The sequence below is a fragment of the Periplaneta americana genome, chromosome 14 (assembly GCF_040183065.1).
Source record: "Periplaneta americana isolate PAMFEO1 chromosome 14, P.americana_PAMFEO1_priV1, whole genome shotgun sequence".
Taxonomy (NCBI): domain Eukaryota; kingdom Metazoa; phylum Arthropoda; class Insecta; order Blattodea; family Blattidae; genus Periplaneta; species Periplaneta americana.
In genome coordinates, this window is record NC_091130.1 from 60,258,884 (window position 1) to 60,281,612 (window position 22,729).

General features: G+C 37.9%; 1 protein-coding gene across 1 annotated transcript in view; it reads left to right on the forward strand.

Annotated features, from left to right (window-relative positions):
• The window catches only part of LOC138713002 (uncharacterized), a 376,251-nt gene extending 354,053 nt beyond the window's left edge, over window positions 1–22,198 (forward strand). Inside the window, exons 3-4 of the mRNA XM_069844684.1 lie at window positions 14,236–14,323; window positions 19,210–22,198. Coding sequence (XP_069700785.1) covers window positions 14,236–14,323; window positions 19,210–19,372 — 251 coding nt within the window. The 3' untranslated portion in view covers window positions 19,373–22,198. The remainder of the gene's footprint in view (window positions 1–14,235; window positions 14,324–19,209) is intronic.
• The last annotated feature ends 531 nt before the right edge of the window (window positions 22,199–22,729 follow it).

A 22,729-nucleotide genomic window follows, 5' to 3' on the forward strand; every position in this document is an offset into this window, starting at 1 on the left:
AGTAATAATAATAATAATAATAATAATAATAATAATAATAATAATCTGAATAGATGCATAGATACCGCCAGTTAATAGGCCTATATCTCCTAAAAAAAAAGGTCAACGGAAGTAGCAGTTCGATAAATGAAATTATCGATACCTATTGTTTGAATAATTGAGAACCAAGTTTGTTTGTTTTGCATGTCACCATGGCGGGTATTTAAACACTACAAGGTCCAGGGAAAATATTTACGTAAATAAACTATAATGAAGAATGAATAAGTTTGGAGAAGGCAGTGACATTATGTATTATTGAAATATATAAAAAACTAATTAACTTTATTAAGTTGGCTATATTAGAATAATAATCGATAATATACTATTTCCAGATAAGAATATGAATCGATATTATCAAATAGACTGGCAGTACCTATAATGTATCTAAGGCTAATAATAATAATAATAATAATAATAATAATAATAATAAAGAACAACTGGATAATACCCACGGCAGAGCAATGTCGATAGTCGACGTTACTCGCTGGCCACTAGTCACCGAGCCGTGCCAAACAAAACACAATCGAAATGGTGGTAGTAAAATTCGCGACTATATTCTTAAATAATTCACTGCATTAGTCAAGTGCAAGACTTCTGGCTTCTGTTGCATTCAAACAATTATAAAATACGATAATTTGGTCCAGGGAGCATCCGTTTTTGATGCAAAGATAATTTGTTTGGCTTGTTTCTTAAATAAAATTACGAAATGGCGTTCCTGTGCTTAAAATTTAATAAAAAAAGAAATATAGCAAAACTGTTTTGTCCCGAGACTCTCATCTAAGTCACGTAATAAGTCACGTAATCTACTTCAATATATTTGCGCAAATATATCTTGTAGCTAACAGTGGTGCTATCTCTCAGTAATGTTCAGAAAGAAAGAGGTAGAGAGAGAAAATAAACAAATTTCTCCCTCCAACGACGCCACACACCAACGTCGTGTTCTTATGTTGGCGAGATTGCGTATTTACTTAAATTTGGTGCTAAACGTAACGGCACGGTTCAAAGATACCGTGGGAATTCTTCAGTTTAGCGAATAATAATAATAATAATAATAATAATAATAATAATAATAATAATAATAATAATAATAATGAATGGTGCTTTGTTCGGGGCAGAAGAAGATATCAGATGGTAGAAGACATTAAGATATATGGATCATATGCGGAGACTAAGAAGAAGGCAGAAAATAGGAAAGATTGGAGAATACTGGGTTTGCAGTGAAGGACCTGTCATTGGGTAGAAAACTATGAAGAATGAAGCTCTTCGGCAATTCTGTAGCTCGGTGTTTGCCTCCTCCTAGTTACAGAGGCTGTCTTGAAGATGCGGCGGGATTGTGTCTCTAGAAACAAATTGGTTGCTATGAGGCAACGGATAATCGGGACCCGCATTCGTCGGAGTTCCATTTCTTTTCTCTCGCAGACAGTCGACCTTCTCATCTTCTCATCTCGAACCTTTGCCTCGAGGGAAAAGATTAAGCGGGCCGGTGAGCTGTAACCACGTTATGGCTTTATGCAAAAGAAATAGAGGGCACAGGCGGGCGGATGGGCGGCTCAAGTTGAGAGAACCTTTTGAACCTTCCCGGCGTGTATTTGAATGCGATGAAAGAGTGAACCCGTCTCGACCAAGTGGAAGAGAAACGTTGAAAGAGTCCACGCCATGTCTTAGCTTTCTTTATGTTATCTTTTGCTTTAAATAGAGTAAAATGGTATCATTTAATAATAACTATTGGCAACAGACAGAATTCGATGCCTGTCATATTCTTGGAGATGTACAGCGTGGAAATAAAGTATTTTCCTAACCTAAAAACATATTAAAATACAAAAATAGGCACTAGAAATAGGCACTATTTATGATGCTACATTTTAATGAATGACTTAACATTACAAAAGAATTGGAACTGGAACTACAGTATTAAAAACATACTACACTTGGCACCCTAAATTAACTCTATGTAGCCATATTACAATGTATTACAATATACAGGGTGTATCTATATGTGTGTCCTTAAATGTGGGGGCATATTCCTGACACCAAAACAAGAAGTTCACATGAACATGAGTCCGCAAACCCTTCGTTACGGAGTTATGAAAGAAATTTCCTGTAGTGACCTCTGATTATGTAATTCACCTCAAACTTACATTTGTCCCACTTTCTTCATTATAGTTGGTCATGACATTTGTTTTGTTTTGTCTGATTGCCTTTTGTTCTGTTTTGTGTTATTCACAGTAACATTCATCACATCACAAGATGTATTCAGTGAGAGAAATGACGGATATGCACTACATTTATGGCCTAGCAGATGGGAATACCCTACTTGTGAGGTAACTGCATAGGAATAATCAGCGCACATTGCTCATGGTTCAATGAACTGTCTGAGAAATATGTTTCCAGGACGAATAATTTCACGAGTTGGAGACATTGCCTGGCCGCCAAGATCTCCTGACCTGACTGCAGCTGATTACTTCTTATGGGGTTATCTCTAAAGTAGGGTGTATCGCAACAAGCCTCACACCATCATCCAGCTGAAACAAAACATAAGGAACGAAATTAGTGCTATTGAACCTGTTTTGTTGGGGCGAGTTATTCAGAACTTTCATAGCAGATTGCAGGAATGTATTCTTTGCTATGGAGGCTACTTACGAAATGTAGTTTTTAAAAAGTAATCAGACATTAATAAATTACATTGTACTAGATTACTTTCAGCATACGTATTTTCTTTTAATTCGTCCTGAGTGTCCCACAACAAAGCTATAAAAACCGTCATATTTCGCTGCCGTACCCTATAGTACATCCCAAGTATTTGAAGCTGTCCACTTATTATTACTATTATTATTATTGTTATTATTATTATTATTATTATTACTATCATCATCATCATCATCATCACCATCTTTGCGCAGAAAATAATTTGATATTTGCTAAATTGGTTTCTCCTTTCGATCTGAATAAATAGCTAGTAATGGAACAAGTTCATATTTCATAACAGTGACCCTTGAGAATGATACTGGACTGTATGGCGTGCTCAGCAATGTGTGCTAGACTGAGTTGAACAGGACCGCTATATTGCGTCGGTCTATTTGCTTGCGGCCGCAATAACGGATCAGAGACGTCAAGTGACAGATAAGAACGCACATATTGAAAACTACTTGTCGGGAGCTCTGTGACATTGCTTTTCACCAGACCAGGGTTGCCAGATTGTTTTCTCAGAAATTTGCATATATTTCATTAAAAGTTGCCTTTTAGAGGAAAAAATCGCCCAATATTTTAATTTCACACTATCATAGGCGGAGTTATGGGGGGGGGGATGGGGGCACTGCCTCCCCAAACTTGTCTGAACTCTTTTTTTTTTCTATTAACGTTAGAAAATGTTGAATTCAAAAAATCTTTTTATTTTTGTTTATGATCAAGTTTCTGTGCTTAAATTGATGAATTAATGTCTTCAGAGCATGTGTCTGGACTATAACATTTATTTTAAATTTCTGAATGTATAAGAATTCCTATACTTCATTTGAGGAATGGAAGCACTGTAATGTTTCTTTTGTAACAGCCTGTACTATTGTGTTAGAAGTCTGCAGGTGTTCAGGCTGCCACTTGGAGATGTATAAATATATTGATATTTATTAATTAATAGTTCAAAAGTACATAAACTTAATTAAAACTGACTTATGCACAAATAGTGATTATACACAATAAATATACAATATTTAATAACGAATTTTCTATCATATAACTATTCAATTTACACTTGGAGATGTATAAATAACATACTGCACATAAAAAGAAAAATGATTCCGATATAACGTGTAGAATTAAAGACGAGATTAAATAAAATAATTAGAATTTACATTTCATATTTCTTCAGGAAGGTAAGCTTCATGTAAAATTATCACTGGTACATAGTTTCATTGACGTACGCATGTGTTTCTGTACGAGAGAGAGAAAAAGAGGCAGATTGTTTTAAGTTATGCCCTATTATAATTTGTTCAAACCCTAAACATCGCGGATATGGATGTAACACTGTAAGAAACATGCCCCTCGAAAATACTTTTATTAAATGATCATATTCCGATATACTGTATCATGGTCAAACTATAACGGGGAAGGAGGTAAATGATGTCCCCGTAACCACGTTATATGGGGATTCTATGGTTTTGCTTTGTCACTCCAAGGAAACAGTTCTCTCTCCGCCTATGCACACTATCTTTTATCTTAATGAGAAACAAAACTCCTCTTCATTATAATACCTACAACATATACAATGGTGAAGATATATAATACATGTAACTTCTGTCGATTCGTTAATAATAATTCATAAAAATGATATATCTTTGATATCTTATACTTGCTCGTTTAGGATATTAGTGGCTATGACATTCGTAATTATTGTAATGTACTTCGTTCTGTGAGGTTGGAGATAGATGTACAGTCTTAGAAAAAAGCTTTGTCGCACAGATTCTTTATAAGTCCCAGAAAGGAGGCAGTGCGCATGATCAGACATAAAACGAAACAAAACTAATTGTATGACCTCAACTAGTCGTTCTCTTGTGAACCAGGTCGCTCGTCCTCTGATCATGCGTACTGCCTCGTTTCTGGGACTCGTAAAGTATCTGTGCGGCGAAACTTTTTCTCTAAGACTACATTCCTACACTTGAACAATTTAAATCAATAAGTCGCTTAGATTATCAACAGATTTTACCGCGGTATGACTAGTTACAAAACTGCCAACTGAATTTCAAATGTTGTTAATGAATTACCAACTGGAAACACATTTTAAAGTTTAGTTTGGGATATGAAAGAAACTGAATTTTGTTTGCATTTTCATGAATCTGCGTGTTGTTTTCAAATCTGCTTTTTGTGCCCTTAGTTCCATTCGACAATTGTTGCTGTACTTTTCTCATTTTCTCATTGCAATTACACAAAATATTAATAATATCGCAGAAAGAAATATTACAAAACGCAGTGTGAAAGGTGTAAAGATGGACTCATTGTTTATAACCATCTTATCTTGTAAATAATTAAACAAAAATAAAAATTAATAACATTTTTAATTCATTTATTTTACAAAGCTTTATTGATTGCGATGAGTGAGATGAAGGTGATAATTAATATTTGAGAAGAAAAATTCGCTCCGGCGCCGGGGATCGAACCCGGGTCCTTGGTTCTACGTACCAAGCACTCTGACCACTGAACTACGCCGAATTCAATCCACAGCACCGGATCGAACCTTCCTCCTTCAGTATTTCCCTTTGTGGCCTAACTCCAAGTTAGGCATATATGTTGACGTATGTTTAGTGTCAACTGCCATTATACTAGGAGCGCACTCAGTTGAGTGACTTATTTGGCCGGGATTCCGCAGTTATGATGCACTGCTAGCTATGAGAATATTATGGATTTATTAATTTGTGTTACAGAATAATCTCTGTAATGTTGACAATTAATATTTGAAAAGAAAAATTCGCTCCGGCGCCGGGGATCGAACCCAGGTCCTTGGTTCTACGTACCCAGTGCTCTGACCACTGAGCTACGCCGAATTCAATCCACAAATATTAATTGTCAACATTGCAGAGATTATTCTGTAGGACAAATTAATAAATCTATAATATTCTCATAGCTAGCAGTGCATATGTCTGTACAGATTACTGTGCACTTAACTGCGGAATCTCGGCCAAATAAGTCACTCAACTGAGTGCGCTCCTAATATAATGGCAGTTGACACTAGACATATACGTCAACATATATGCCTAACTTGGAGTCAGGCCACAAAGGGAAACACTGAAGGAGGAAGATTCGATCCGGTGCTGTGGATTGAATTCGGCGTAGCTCAGTGGTCAGAGCGCTTGGTATGTAGAGCCAAGGACCCGGGTTCGATCCCCGGCGCCGGAGAGAATTTTTCTTCTCAAATATTAATTGTCAACATTACAGAGATTATTCTGTAAGACAGCTTAATAAATCTATAACAGAAGGTGATAATGCCACGAAATGAGTCCAGGGTCCAGCGCAAAGCTACCCAGCATTTGCTCTTAATGGGTTGAGGGAAAATCCTGGAAAAAGCATGAACCAGTTAACTTGTTCCAACCAAATTTGAACTCGGGCCCGCTCGTTTCACGGTCAGACATACTAACCGTCACGCCACAGCGGCGGACAATAAGTAACTTACAATCACCATTGCTGTAAATAACACTCACACTGACAGCGAAAAATACAGTAAAAAATCTGTTAAACTACAACAAATTTTCCTTGCCAAAACTTACAAACTAATTATATTCATTGAACGTAAGTTACAACTTGCACTGGGTCTAGTCTATGTACTGGAGTTTCTTCAGATAAATGACGAAGTGGGGATCGGAAAACCCCTTCAAATACACGTGATTTAACATACTGTAGGTGATGATTCAAGTCATTTATTGTCATTTCAGAAGAATCATTGATTCAGAGATCAAAAACCCATGTGATGCCAAATATTAAAAAAGCGAACGAAAACGATAATAAAAAAATGACAAGGAGTTTTCAACCACTCAAATTTAGCTGGCCAAAATTACTAGTACCCCAAAAATTAACCTCCGTCTAGGTGAATTGTCACTGACACTGACCGTCTGTGCTGAGGTTCGCTGTTTATCCAGAGTACATGCCGACAACCCCACATCCCTTAGACCAGCCTTCTTCTCACATCGTCGACCTGTGATCGGAGAATGCTATGAATACTGAATGATATGGATTGAAGAGATATTGAAGGACTGAGTGGATGCATATATTGGGGAAACGGGAGAATCCAAACTACGACCTTGTCCGCCATAAGTGCCGCTGTGGATCGTTTAACAATAATTACACTGGTCAGCAGCAGGGGCGGCTTTCGAAGGGGGCTGCGGAGCTGCAGCACCCCCAGACATTTGTGGCTCTTGTCTCGTTTTATGTTGTGAAATACATTTATTATACAGTCTCTATTTAGCGGCTCGAATTTTTTACAAGATTTCGCTCTCATTGACATGCACGCAATCGTTAGTGAAGTCACTTCCTCCCCTGGTGCTGCCAGTGCGAAATCAGAGACAAGGACTATAGGATGAAGCCACTTCCTCCCCTGGAGCTGCCAGTCTCGTCTCGGATGCTTTGCGCGTTAGTTTTACCCCTCCCCCTGCTGCCCCTTGCCGGGAATCCAGAGTTTCCAGGCGCTGCAAAATTTGCAGCAGTTTGTCAGTAGCGCGCAGTTTTAAATACATTTTATTTAATGTTGTGAGTATAACAAGTGCAACAGTGTTTAATTCTGTACAATATTTACAGTCCATTCAGTTCAGTACCTTAACAATTCAGGAGACATGTGAAATTAAGTGCCCATCAGTTGAATCTCATAATGGAAAGAGTCGCTAAACAAAATACAAAGGCTCGCTATTTTTTGCTAATTTATCCAGTATCCCTACTTTCTTCTCTCGATCTCCTCACAGTCTGTATTAGATTAATGTGTTTCAAAGTCAAGATGGAGTTTTAAAATAAGAACAGTAAATGTTGTTCATGAGAAGAAGGAGCCATTGCTAGAATGTTTTCAAACCATAATGGAATCTGAAACATAACATCACAATAAATGAGGCAAGCACGGAACAGTGCACAGTTGAACAGTGAGATCTGTGAAAATGAAAACCCTAAAAGTGTCGTAAGGTCGAAGGGATTCAGACAAGGGTTGCAGCAGCCAAGGAAGTGTGTGACCTCATTATCACACAAGCTAACACTCGATTCCAGTTCATAGATCACCTGATATTATCTTCTCTTCTGTGTCAAGAAAAATTTGAATGCTACAAAAACTCATTTCCTGAAAATGACCTAAATGTATGTGTGAAGCTTTCTCCAATGTTCGATAAAGACAAACTAAAAACGGAACTCACTGTGTTGTATCAGAGACAAGAATTCAGAAATATCAATGACGCAGTCAAGCTGTTGCAGTTTCTTCTATCTGAGAACTTGCAGGCCTCATTTTCAGAAGCTGTGAAACTACTACGCATAGCTGTCACCATACCAATGACAACTCCAGAACCAGAACGTTGCTTTTCATGTTTGAAGAGAGTAAAATCCTATCATAGAAATACGATGAGAAAAGTGACCGCATTAGCTATGTTTTCCATTGTAAAGATTATGTTAAACGACATACCGGATTTTAATAAGATGATTCAAAAGTTTGCAACCTACAAGACAAGGGGCATGGAACTAATCATTAAATAAAATAAGTTGCTTGGTATATTTTTGTATGCAGCCCCTCTTAATTCAATACCCACGAGCCGCCACTGACACTGGCCGACTGTGCTGAGGTTCGCTGTTTATCCAGAGTACATGCCGACAACCCCACATCCCTTAGACCAGCCTTCTTCTCACGTCGTCGACCTGTGATCGGAGAATGCTATGAATACTGGATGATATGGATTGAAGAGATATTGAAGGACTGAGTGGATGCATATATTGGGGAAACGGGAGAACCCAAACTACGACCTTGTCCGCCATAAGTGCCGCTGTGGATCGTTTAACAATTACACTTGTCAACAGCCATTTTGAGTCAGACATCAAACTAACAAATTCTTACTAATTTTGACCTCCTGAATTCAAAAATAATAAGCCAAATGTCCCATCAGTTCGGGTTTTCGAGATGCACAATATAATTCATTTTATATATGCATTCTATTTTTTAAATAATCACCGTATTTAGTGTGTAACTACTTTGTTTTACAAATGTGACGACCCATTATGTGAAAACAATATTAGAATAAATAGGCCACCATGTTAGAAGTACTTGTAGAAACGGAAATTATTTTATTCCCTTTTACGAGTCTATTTGGAGGAGGGAAACAGGTTCGCGGTATGAATTTACTTGAGTTTACCTGATTTTACTTGAGATGTGCATTTCTTTCACTGTGAGCTTTAATGACATTACTGTAGTTTATATTTTGCAATAGACCACCTTGTCAGACGACTTCTAGAAGCGGAAATTGTTTTATTGCCCTTTTTCGGTTCCATTTGGAGGGGGAGAAACAGATTCGCTGTATGAAATCGCTTCAGTTTACCAGAAGATTTCCGTGGTGTTAGTATTTTATGTAAGACGTGTATTTCTTTAAAGTGTGCTTTAATGATAATATTCAAATTACCAATGATTTATATGTGCGGATTTGAAGGTTGTAGCATTGCTTCTTGGAATGCAATTAGGCTACATAAAATTTTGCTGTTTTCTGTGCCGCGCTCGAGATAAACATTATCAAAGAAAGCGACACTCATTAGAGCCAGGGAAGAACAATATTATACATCAACCCCTTGTACCTCAAAGTAAAGTAATTTTATGCCCTTCACACATTAAGTTAGGTTTGATAAAGAATTTTGTTAAAGAGATTAATTATAAAACTGAAACATTTAAACATATCCAGGACAAATTTCCTGCTATTAGTCACTCGAAAATAAAAGAGGGAGTTTTCAATGGACCACAAATTAAAAAAAAATACTGAAGGACAGTTATTTCGAATCTTTGTTGAAAGGAAAAGAGAAAGTGGCCTGGATTGCATTCAAGGAGGTTGTATTAAATTTTCTGGGTAACCGTAGAAGTGAGAACTATGAAGAACTAGTGCAAAATTTACTGTTGACTTATGAAACTATGGGTTGTAACATGTGCCTGAAAATTCACTTTCTTCACTCCCATCTTGACTTTTTCCCCGAGAATTGGGACGACTTCAGTGATGAGCATGGTGAGCGTTTTCATCAAGAAATTTCAACTATGGAAAAAAGATACCAAGGACAATGGAGTACCAATATGTTAGCAGACTATTCTTGGACTTTATCTCGTGATTTACCTCATGCCCAGTAAAAGAAAGCTGTAATCTTCTGAACAGTGAATATTTAACTTTATTGTCATTAAGATAAAGCAGTATTTTTAATAGATATAAATTCGAAAATTTCTCAAAAACCGTAACTAACAATTGTTTTTATTGTCATATTCGTATTCAGGAGGCTCAAATTATATAGAAAACATGTATCACATACCCAGCGCAAAAAAAAAAAAAAAAAAAAGTTAAAATTTGTTACGCATTGTTATTCGTTATAGCGACGTGGTTAAGTAACTGTCAGTCAAACGGGGGAAATTTTTGGAAAAAATGGAAAAGTGTTAATAATATGCTACCCCGTATAGCTAGTCTATTATTACGTGTGAGATACAGGGACATCATTTTATTTTTACTTCAATTTTTATTGTACCTGAGTTTTTTAATGTACTTCACTCCCACCCCTTCTACTAATGAAGCTCAACCGTCCTCCACACAGATCCAAGACCGCATATACAGTCATAGTAGCCTTACGGTCATAGTAAACAGTACGTTCCAAAAATATGTTCGCGTTAAATCATTTTCGCACAGGTACTGTCGTCCATTTGCCTACGTCATATCCCGGTTTCCCTCCACCAGCTTTTATTCGCCAGCTAGTGGCTTGGCTGTCTTAGCTCTTTTCTGAGAACATTAATTTCTGTTAGGAATTGGATGTCTACGTAATATTATACCCATACAATTGTTTAAAATAACTTAAATAAAAGGGCCTCGTTAAGTAATTAACTGTCACGTAATTTGCTCCCTTTTCTACGACCCTGCGATATAACCACTTGGACGGACAGTAGATAGCATGTCTCAGTAATTTTATCTTTTCGGATCGGGCAGAAGTGAAGATTGAATTTGCAGTACGTAAGGTCTCTTTTATAGAGTACGTACAGAATTATTTCAACATGAGTTACTGATACGAAATACGAACCTGGTAATTGGAATTACGTACAATAGTCTATAGTGAGATAACATGCACATTAGAACTGAAGCCTGTATCGAAATGAACGGCCACCATTTTCAAAAATGTGCTTAAATATCCATATTATGATTATTTTTCAATGTAACTTCATTCTCTATATTGTACGCTAATGTGCTGTAGACAGTATAATATACACTGCATAATGAATACGTCCACATGGACAGCTCAGTTCGTGAGTAAAAACACTCATTGTTAATACTGTACTGTATTTTGATTAAACAAAAACCTAATGAAAATTATCAAACTCAAAATCGCGATATTTTCTAGTTTACGTAAATGGATGAACTACTTTTCTTCCCTCCTGTACCTAGTAAAGTGATTTGTTTGTACATTACGCCAGTATCATCGAACTCCAGTCGTGGAAGGGGGTAGCAAACGGCGTTGATCCAAAGGTATAGTCAGGTTAATATTAAAAATGTTAGTAAAAATAAAATGATGTCCCTGTATTTCCTGCGCAGTCGTATAACGACGCTGGGACAGCATTGCTACTCTGATACAGAACGAACAGCATGTTGCAGTACTCTTCTACAATGTACTCATCACGGTGGTAATATATTTGATTGATCTTGCATTCATAATCGCAAATACTTTAATACTGCCAGCTAAACAATGTCTTATTTGTCTAATAACCTTCGGCATATGAATATCTTCAGTTATTTTTCTCTAGCAAAACACATATTGCCCCGCGCCTTGGCGTCGTGGTCTAAGGCATCCTGCCTAGGACTCGCGTTACGGAATGCGCGCTGGTTCGAGTCCTCATGGGGGAAGAAATGTTCTCATGAAATTTCGGCCAGAGTATGTGGGACAGGTGCCCACCCAGCATCGTGATGCACTTGGGGAACTACGATAGGTAGCGAAATCCGGTTACGAAAGCCAGCTATAACGGCTGGGGAGATCATCGTGCTAACAACACAATAAGTACCTCTATTCTGGTTGGATGAGCGTCCACCTCTGCTTCGGCATGTGGACGTGAGGCCAGGAGCCGGCTGGTCGGTCATGGTTCTTCATGGGCTGTCGTGCCTCGGATTATTATTATTAAGGGGAGGCAGAGGTGAAATTTTCGAACAAAACTGAAGAAAAAATGAAAATTTGGTTTTTTCCATTTTTATTATCTTTATTTTCATATTACGATGTTAGTTTTTGATTTTGTGCCCTTAAAAGTATGAAATTAAAACCAAGATAACTGTATTACTATATTATTCCCATAATAAACTAATACTTATCATTATTTATATACCTTCTCTGAACATATAAATAAAAAGAAATATTGAAAATTTCTTACAATATGGTGCATGGAGCATTTTACATCAAACGATATAAAGTTTTATAAAATTATTAATATTTACAGAACTATTGTACTTAGAAAGTTGAAACTTGGTATGTCCATTACTAATAACATACTTAGTATCCATGATCAATTTCAAACAAATCGGATAAATTTTGTGGATTTTGAAATATTCACCTCTGCCTCCCCTTAAAGCATATTGTTTACTTCTGCTATGCCGGTTCCTACAGTGAAGTGCATGAGCCACTAGGTGCCTGTTCTGCTTATGGAACTCGTAAATAATCACTTTTAGCATCATATAGCCGATTTCAAAATGCTTTAGAGGATTCCTTTTTGCAGTATTAAATGTAGTACTTAGGCTGAAGCGTTATTAGACCACATTAATCTGTAGAAATACAATGTACCCCCCTTTAACTTTCGATAAGTTCGTATCCTATCATATTCTGACTTTACGTGCCTTGATCCCGTCCGTCATATCTTGCGCTCTCGCCTCAGAAATCCAATATTTCTCTCGTAACATTTCCGTTTTTGTGTTGCCATAGTTATATCGTTACTATAAATAAATAAAATTTTGTGAACCGGCTTGTATTGCAATTCATGGCGTAGTAAAGAAGCCCTCTTGTCACTTCTTCGCCGGTTCTCGAACGATGGTGCCTGGCTGTATGTATTTTAATATTCGCGAGCTGAAATGTGTTTCCCTCGCGCTGTGTATTCTCCCAGGATTCATGCACATCCCCAGACTCTGCTTCATCTTCCAACAGCACAGTGACAGATCGCATTGTTATAATCAAGCACATCAGTGGCGGCTTGTTAGAAATATAAGTACGTACGTACAGATATCAAGTGGTTACATGTATTTATCTCTATGTACTAAAATTGCACAACACTCAAGAAATAACTGCGTAATTTAAATTGCACATAGAATCTATATCTCATTATCAGGCTTCGGCCTAAGGACACAGAGTAACCAGTTTAGAGTACACGGAGTATAAATGACGTCATGACCCGTATGGTGTGACTGCAACAGCACAGGTGGGTCCGTAATGCATTACCGTTGTGTGTATTGCTGCTTGGCTGCTGTGCGTGTAACAGACTTCGCTTAGGGACATCTGATTGTAGGTTAGAATTCACACTAGGAATGTACTGTATATATTGCATCTGTACAGGGTGAAATATATTTTGTGCCGTACTATGACGGACTATTTACATGTTTAGACACGAAGTAACGGCGCGCTCCATCTCCCAGTCCACTCGACCAACGGAACACTATCGTCCGTGCGTTCTGAACTTCATGCGTTTCTGTGCCCAGGACCGAAGCCTGCTCATTATATATTATTAGGCTTCGAGACTTCGGACCCAATAGAGCAGTTCAGTGGGAAATCCGCATAACGGGGTACTGATTATAGTGGTAAAGCATATAGTGGGTGAGAGTACTGTAGAATGAATGCCAACAAATACGCAAAGAAAAACGCTCTGGATTTGAAAGTTCTGACGAATAATTTGATTTTCATACAAACCTATTTTCAAACTGTGTCTGAAACTATTACACTGTTAGAAAAGACAGAGCAAGAGAGACGGAAGCCCTCAAATTAATTTAGAAAATGACGCAAAGAATTAATGAGGCACCAAGTACACCGGTTACTGAACGTGTAAAACAGAAGTGGAAATCACTGTTATGTAAAAATAACGAATATGGAACATTGCGTAACATAAACAGCAAATTAGTGGGCATAGAGTCACCCGAGAATAAAGGACTGTCTCTTAAAGACTGCAATGATGTTAGTTCTTTATCGTTTTGCTCCTATCACGTCATGCGACGTAGAGCACAGCTTTCCACAGTACTGATAGTCATTGTTCAGTAATGATCGGAAAATCACAGTTAAGCTTTGAGCCTTAACGAAGCATGTCTACAAAGTAGGCTCCTAGGGACATAATTACACATTTCCAATCTATTGTTTTCTATCATAAAAGCAAAGTCTCTGTTGAACGTACGGTATCTATCACCTCTAAAATTGTTACAAGTAGTTTTTCCACACTGTGTGCATCTTATTTTGAACATTGCAAGTGAAATTTCGTATGTGTAATTATTTCTTCTTCTTTTTCAGACGAGGCCCTCACATGCAATGTTTGTGATCGCTCATTTAGCAGTCCTAGACAATTGGCACACCATCAACAAAAGAAACGGCATTTTGGGTAAGTGGTTGCCTATTTTACAAGAAATGTGTTAGGTAGATTAGTTGCCTTAAGAAAATAATATCATATTATTATTCAGGTTTGTAGCCGCTGTGGAGTAACTGTTAGCATGTCTAATCGTAAAACGATCGGGTCAGGTTCAAGTCTTGGTTGGGGCAAGTTATCTGATTGAGTTTTTTCCGAGGTTTTCCCTCAACACATTAATAGCAAATACTGGTTAACTTTCGAAGCAGCCACTAGCGTAGCTCAGTCGGCTACGGAGTTGCGTTCGGGCGTGGGTTCGATTCCCGCTTGAGCTGATTACCTGGTTGGGTTTTTTTCCGATGTTTTACCAACCGTAAGGCGAATGTCGGTTAATCTCTGGCAAATTCCCGGCTTCATCTCGTCAAATATCATCTCACTTAAGTTGAAGTGACGAAGCCTTAATTTTGGATGAGCAAATATCTCAAAGGAAGGGATGAAACTGGAATCATTCCTGCTCATACTTTTCTGCCAAAAATTTATTGGCGTTCCCACTTTTCTAACAGTCATAATATTCGTATCTGAGACTCGTCAAACAAAAGGAAACTTTTTTTAGATCTCAATTAACTCTATACATTTCTCGTTAGACCACTCCATCACACTTCCAGACACAGAAAATCTATAAAAAAAAATATTCGAAAACCTGATCGAAATGCACCAAAACTACACAAATATTCGAAATGAAAATAGCAGCTCCTACGCATATACCTGAACTCAACTGATGAAGAGGCAAGTAATTGTCTATGTCTCCCCAGCGCAGCCTATGGGGAATTATAAGTATGGACACTGCTCGTCGGTACCTTTGATGTAGCATTGACATTTCAATTACCTTCAAACCAGCTGTACCCACTAGAGATGAACAACGATCGAGAAAACGAGACTAACAGCGCCCGCAAAGCCGAAAACCCGCACGACAATGTTGTATTACGTCGCGTCCTTGACGTAAAGATTGGCTATGAGTCTTCCGAGACTCGATATTGATCATCTCCCGAAGTCCCGAAGTCAGCAGTTGTTTATACCTGACTGAACTTTTATCTACTTTGGCAACTGTTAAGTTACCGGTATATATGTATAAACAATCAAGTAGCTTATTTGAAACATCTCTACCTTAGTGTATAATAATCCGTTCCCCAGTCTTTATTTAATTACTAGGCCCTTATTAAAAGGCTAGGAATTTTCTTTTCATATGTTTAAGATCAAGTGTGCAATCTCAAGTATAAAAAGATATTAATGTCATGTTTTATGTTTCGTGGAAATGCAAATTTATTTGAGAATTGTTTTTTTTTTTTCTTTTTCTTTTTATATAGCCATAGGTAATATCATATAATAGAACCAGAACATTTTGATAACCAAAATACTATTCTGTTTTGTCTTTTTGTCTCATTTAAACATTTATGTTATTTATTTTAATGATGTATGTTATTCAAAGTTACGAAATCTTTCCACGTCGACCAAATGCTATTTCGAGAATGATGAGTGAGACTCGAAGCGCACGAGAATGACGAGACGAGACTCGAAAGACAAATTCAGCGAACACAGCTAGCGAGAGGGGCAGTTAGTTTTGTTCATCTCTAGTATACACAACAGTGTGAGGGTCTTTCTTTTCCCCTAGAGGTAGCGCTGATATCGCATCAACAATAGACAGCCGAAATATCTTTTAGCAGATTTGCCACCGATTAGGGATTTAGTTTCCACCATTCGCAGATACTCGATTACACTGACTGTTAGCATTTGAAAGTAGACTCAAATGCTAGCCTAGAGCATGCTTACAAAAAAAAAAGAGAGTAGGGAATTTCGTCCAGTGCCTATTCCCATTAATCCCTATTCGGTGGTCTCCCGGAGACACGCGCATTCTTGTGCAGGAGTCATGCACACACATTTTATTCCTTCTCTCACTTTGCGCAATCTGCCTAACTGGCAAGTGTTGCTTGCCTCTCATTATTCCTGTGCAGTTGCTGAATGAGTTGATGCTATGAGCGACTGATGTACCCAATCGTCACAACAAGGATTATGTCCACCAGTATTTCTCTCATCCAAAACATTTTAATGTACAATCAATTACATTAATGCCGTCACGTTTAAAGTTTTTTTTACATTCAGTAGGCTCACTTCATCCTTCTTCCGCTGCTATGCTAGTAAATATGTACACAACATACAGAGAGAATCATTCCTATGAGCAGTAGCGCGCTGCTGTACCTCTGAAATGTTGGGATCTCATTTCTGATGATGGTGCAGCTGCTACACTAGCATGAACACCACTGAAATCCAAAATACACAGTACAGACTAGTCAAGCCACTCGTGTATGGTAGGGGTAGGAGTAGAAGACGCAGTTTCGTTGTAGGTACAATTAAAGAACGAGACGGCATTTGTGGAATCCAGTGTAGGAACCTTTCCTAGACCTGGATATAATATATCTCCTGTCCTAGTTGCCTCATAATTAGGCTGACCAGACGTCCCCGATTTCCGGGGACAGTCCACGGTTTTGAGTTGCTGTCCCCGCGGAGCAAATGTCCCCGTTTTTGTCCTCGGAAATTAATTTCGTCCCCAGAAGTTTCGATTTTGTTTCAATAACATTTTACATGTAAATATTTAAGTATCGTGATGAAACTGCTGTGATTCATGCACATTTCTGAACGGTTCTCAGTATGAGACAGAAGAACCAGCGAGCACAGCATGAGATATTCTGCACACTTTGAGAAGAACATAGCATTTTTGTCTTTATTTGCGTTGCGCAGAAGTGTTAGAAATGCCGCAGTCTCCATTTTTAAGTAGTTTAAAAAAAAAGGAGTTTTGTGACAAACCAACAGGTGAAAAGTGGTCTGACGTTTTTCAACATTTCAAAAAAAAATTCCATTTCATTTGAAAATCTTCTCAAAATAGTGTCATTAATCATGTGTCTTTCAGTCAGTAATTCACCATTTGAAAGACTCTTTTTTTCTACACAATGAACTCAATCTGGACTGATGAAAAGTCAAGAATAAAAATTGAAACGGTTAAAGCTTTGTTACAAGTGAAAACAAACTTTCATTTCTTATGTGAAGAACTTAGTGTGAAGCTGTATGGAAATGAACAAATCCTTCAAAAAGATACATTCTTCAGACAAATACTTGCAAAATGTGTGTTAGAGTTCAGTGTGTATAATATTATGTGAAACACTTCCATGCATGCGGCAGTACTGAAACTGAATTCTTAATGGCTATAATTATGTATAGGAGTTACGTGTGTTTATGCATTTAATTAAAAAAGTTACGATACTCTACAAATTTAGTGCGCGAAGTTCTATTATTGTATCAACTGTTACATGTATTTTGTGCAACATTTCAACACAGAGTGACTGGACAAGCGTTTCTGGTTTTTCTTGAAATTGCCGATGTCCCTTGCTGGACCATAAAAAAACTGGTCAATCTACTCATAATTGGCATCTTCTTGGTATCACTTTTGAGGTTCAGACCTGTCTTCGAACAGTGCTGTAGTTGAAAAACTTTTTTTACTCGAACTTGGCTATTTCAGAAGCCCCTAAATTGTGTTTCATTAATCATTTTTTGTATTATTTATAATGGAACTGTGGAACCTTAACATTATTTTTACTGAAACTGCATTCTGATGCATTCCGGTCCAACTACAGCACTGCTTCCATTTTAGAATAATAAGCTTTTCTCTCAATGAAGAGGCAAATTTACTAGTCAGTGCAATGTAAATGAGATGTCTGACTCTGTTATAAATTGAAACCATCCATCCTATATGTGGTTTTCCAGTAGTTTACCTAAGACATTAAGACAAATGTCGGGATGAGCCCTGAAAGAAATGGGCCACGTATACAGGGTGTTAAAAAAAGTATCCAATATTTTAGGAGGTGATAGTATGCATCAAAACAAGAAAAAAATGTCTAACAAACATGGGTCCTACAACACATACTTTTTGAGACCTGAACACTTGTTCATAGGAGGTGTTCAATGTGACGTCCATTTATGGCAATGCATTTTTCCGCCCTATAATACAGCAGGCTACCAGATAATCATACCGTAGTTGACACCCCTGGCATGGAATACTGATACGTCGCAAAGAAAACTGAAAACAAAAGTTTGGTTGCGGATATGAGGGGGGGTTCAGCAGAGATGGTGTTGTCAATTTTCGTAATCAGCATGTGTGGGCTGATGAAAATCCCCATGCATTTGAAGAAACAAGGCATCAATACCGATTTTCGATCAACTTATGGGTAGGTGTTCTTGGCAGTAGATTAAAGGCCATATATGCTACCACAGAGATTAATTAGGGCTCGTTATCAGAACTTTCTTATTAACGTATTGTCTACCTTTCTGGAGTATGTGCCATGTCAGCAAAGACTACAGATGTGGTTCATGCATGATGGCATACCAGTACATTTTTTCTGCAATCAGCGTGAACACCTGACGCTGACATTTTGGGATTGCTGGATTGATTGGGGAGGCCCCACGCCTTGGCCTGCTCGTTCCCCAAAATAAATCCCCTAGACTTTTGGTTATCAAGAACAACAAGGTCAATTTTAAAGAGTGTGTGATTCCTTACGCCAAAGGGCAGAGGAATGCACTGCCATGAAGAGATGTCACATTGAGCACCTTCTATGAACAAGTGTACAGATCTCAGAAAGTATGTGTTGTAGGACCCATGTTTATTAGAAATTATTTTCTTGTTTTGATGTATACTAGCACCTCCTAAAATAGTGGATACTTTTTTTTAACACTCTGTATATCTACCCTCCTTGTATCTATTTCGAAATTCCAAATTGAGGCATTCATCTATCAGTAAGAAGGAAATTCTTTCTTGAATAACGATGAAAATTTGAAGAAGAATTTATTATTAAATGTAAAATTCATTTTGATTTCAGGTGCTCAGCATGTGACAGTTTATTTCCTTCACTAATGGCCCTCGAACATCACAAAGAAGAGTTCGAACATTGGTCTGGTGATGAAAGTATTGGCAACACTGAATCTGGTGACGAGACGAGTGATGACACAGTGACCAGTGAAGAGCTGGAGAGGCTGCTGTAACTGACCAGTGTGTGGTAGCTCTTACAAATGCTGTGTGAGGCACAGTGGACAATTGCTTTCAAAATCTTACTTATCTTCCTTTACTCTCCCTATGAAGGAAGGTAGTATCTTCAGTTTCAGTGGGAGATATCTTCCTATAGAGGACTAGAAATACGATGCAAATTGTGTACGATCCCAATTGAAGACCAGGCATGTCAAATATTCAGGTCGATAATTACTACAGAATAGGTACTGTACCGTACATGAGGAAGAAAAAGTGAGACTCCTAGTCCTTCGTTTATTTCGTTTATAATTATTATTTTACAGGTGTATATGCGTGAAACAGGTACGAACATTAGTCTAATTTTGAGATTGAGATGTCAGGACATTTTGCGTTCTTCAATGAACTGCAGAAGTTTATTAAGACATCTGGCATATGACATGGAAGCAAAGAATAATACGCCATACATTATATGTTATTAAAACTCCTAATGGTGTGTCTATTACAGATCTAATACTAAATTAATGTTAAGAGTATATTATGTTTCATATAGGGCTTCTAATTATACTGTAAGTAGTTATGTACTAACCGCTGATGTGGTGTTTTGCTTCTAGGAGGCTGGGCATGTTGCAGCTGGCTGCACTCGTACGTTAACCCTGCTACTTAAATCGTGTATAAAATCGTACCTTATAGAAGATCCTGGAAATGTCGTCCTCCCTCGTCTAAACAGACGTTATATCGGGGAAAATACATTCTGATTGGCACAATTAAATTTGGCCACTGTAATGTTTGTGATTTCATTTGTTCTACCGGTTTATGCAATTTTAACCTCACAATAATTAAAATGATCAATTTAAGAACACTGAAGCATAGACAAAGTGTGTTCTACTCGTAAAAAAGATCGGACTGATTATTCGTCTTGCGCTAACAACACAAAATTCCAACTTTCCTATCATGAAGAGGGATTTTTTTGTAGCCTATACCTACGATGTGGATTTTCAGAACGCCAATAGTTTTGTTATTGTTTACACGACCAGTCAGGTAGAACCACGCCTCTTCTGAATAGAACACGAGCTGTGGGTCGATTAAACAATCAGTCACTGATGAAAAAACCATACACTTTATCTACTTTTCATCAGGGGTGGCTTTCGAAGAGGGGCTGCGGAGCTGCAGCACCCCCAGACATTTGTGACTCATGTCTCGTTTTATGCTGTGAAATACATTTATTATACAGTCTCTATTTAGCGGCTCGAATTTTTTTTAATTTCGCTCTCATTGACATGCACGCAATCGTTAGTGAAGTCACTTCCTCCCCTGGTGCTGCCAGAGCGAAGCCAGAGACGAGGACTATGGGTGAAGCCACTTCCTCCCCTGGAGCTGCCAGGCTCGTCTAGGATGCTTTGCGCGTTAGTTTTATCCCTCCCCCTGCTGCCCTTGGCCATGAATCCAGAGTTTCCAGGAGCTGCAAAATTTACAGCAGCTTGTCAGTAGCGTGCAGTTTTAAATACATTTTCTTTAATGTTGTGAGTATGACAAGTGCAACAGTGTTTAATTCTGTACAATATTTACCGTCTATTCAGTTCAGAACCTTAACAATTCAGGAGAAATGTGGAAATAAGTGCCCATCATTTGAATCTCATAATGTAAAGAACTGCTAAATAAAATACAAAGGCTCGCTGATTTATCCAGTATCCCTACTTTCTTCTCTCGATCTCCACACAGTCTGTATTAGATTAATGTGTTTCAAAGATAATTCCATCAGCAGGGGCAACAAGATGGAGTTTTAAAATAAGAATAGTAAATGTTGTTCATGAGAAGAAAGAGCCATTGCTAGAATGTTTTCAAACCATAATGGAATCTGAGACATCTAACAACATCACAATAAATGAGGCAAGCACCCTGGTGCGTGCTCTTGAAGATCCTGAATTCCATTTCTGGCTCAGTTTTTTCATTTATTGATGTATCATGTAGATATATTTTACAACCAACTACAACAGCGTCAGTTAGATATTTCTAAGGTCCAAATCTACATATAAAAAAATTAAATTATGGTTTATTTAACGACACTCGCAACTGCAGGGGTTATATCAGCTTCGCCGGTGTGCCGGAATTTTGTCTCGCAGGATTCTTTTAAATGCCAGTAAATCTACTGACATGAGCCTGTCTCATTTAAGCACACTTAAATGCTATCGACCTGGGCCAGGATCGAACCCGCAACCGACTATGCTCCCGAGGCTGACTCTGCATATCAAGCTTTGTTAATGCCGTACAGACAATACGGAACAGTGCACAGTTGAGCAGCGAGATCTGTGAAAATGAAATCCCTAAAAAGCGTTGTAAGGTCGAAGCGTTGCGGCAGCCAAGGAAGTGTGTGACCTCATTATCACACAAGCTAACACCCGATTCCAGTTCATAGATCATCTGATATTATCTTCTCTTCTGTGTCAAGAAAAATTTGACTGCTACAAAAGCTCATTTCCTGAAAATGACCTAAATGTATGTGTGAAGCTTTTTCTAATGTTCGATAAAGAGAAACTAAAAACATAACTCACTGTGTTGTATCAGAGACAAGAATTCAGAAATATCAGTGACGCAGTCAAGCTCTTGCAGTTTCTTCTATCTGAGAACTTACAGGCCTCATTTTCAGAAGTTGTGAAACTACTACGCATAGATATCACCATACCAATGACAACTTCCGAACCAGAACGTTGCTTTTCATGTTTGAAAGAGTGAAATCCTATCTTAGAAATACGATGAGAGAAGCGAGACTGACCGCATTACCTATATTTTCAATTGTAAAGACATGTTAAACGACATCGGATTTTAATAAGATGATTCAAAAGTTTGCAACCTACAAGACAAGGCGCATGGAACTAGTCTTTAAATAAGGTAATTTGCATGGTTTATTTTTGTATGCAGCCCCCCCCCCCCTGAATTCAATACCCACGAGCCGCCACTGCTTTTCATTATTCTTAAATTGAGCATTTTAATTATTGTGAGATTAATAATATCGTATATCGATAGAACAAATGAAATCACAAACATTACAGTGGCCGAACTTAATCGTGTCAATCAGAATGTGTTTTCCCGACATAACTTCTGTTTAGCTGAGGGAAGACGACATTTCCAGTTTCTTCCATAATATATGATTTTATACATGTCTTAAGTTAACAGGGTTAGGTTAAGTGTGAGTCTGCAACTCAGCCACTGAGAAGCAAAACACCAAGTCAGCAGACAGTACCTACGTACTGTACATACAGTATAATTGAAGCATTGTATTTTGGAAGAAGACACATGGCAGCTGTCAAACAAGCAGGTTAGAGACACAAGTAGAGATAGGAGTCGCTGTGGAAACGCCAATTATCTTGCTATATTTG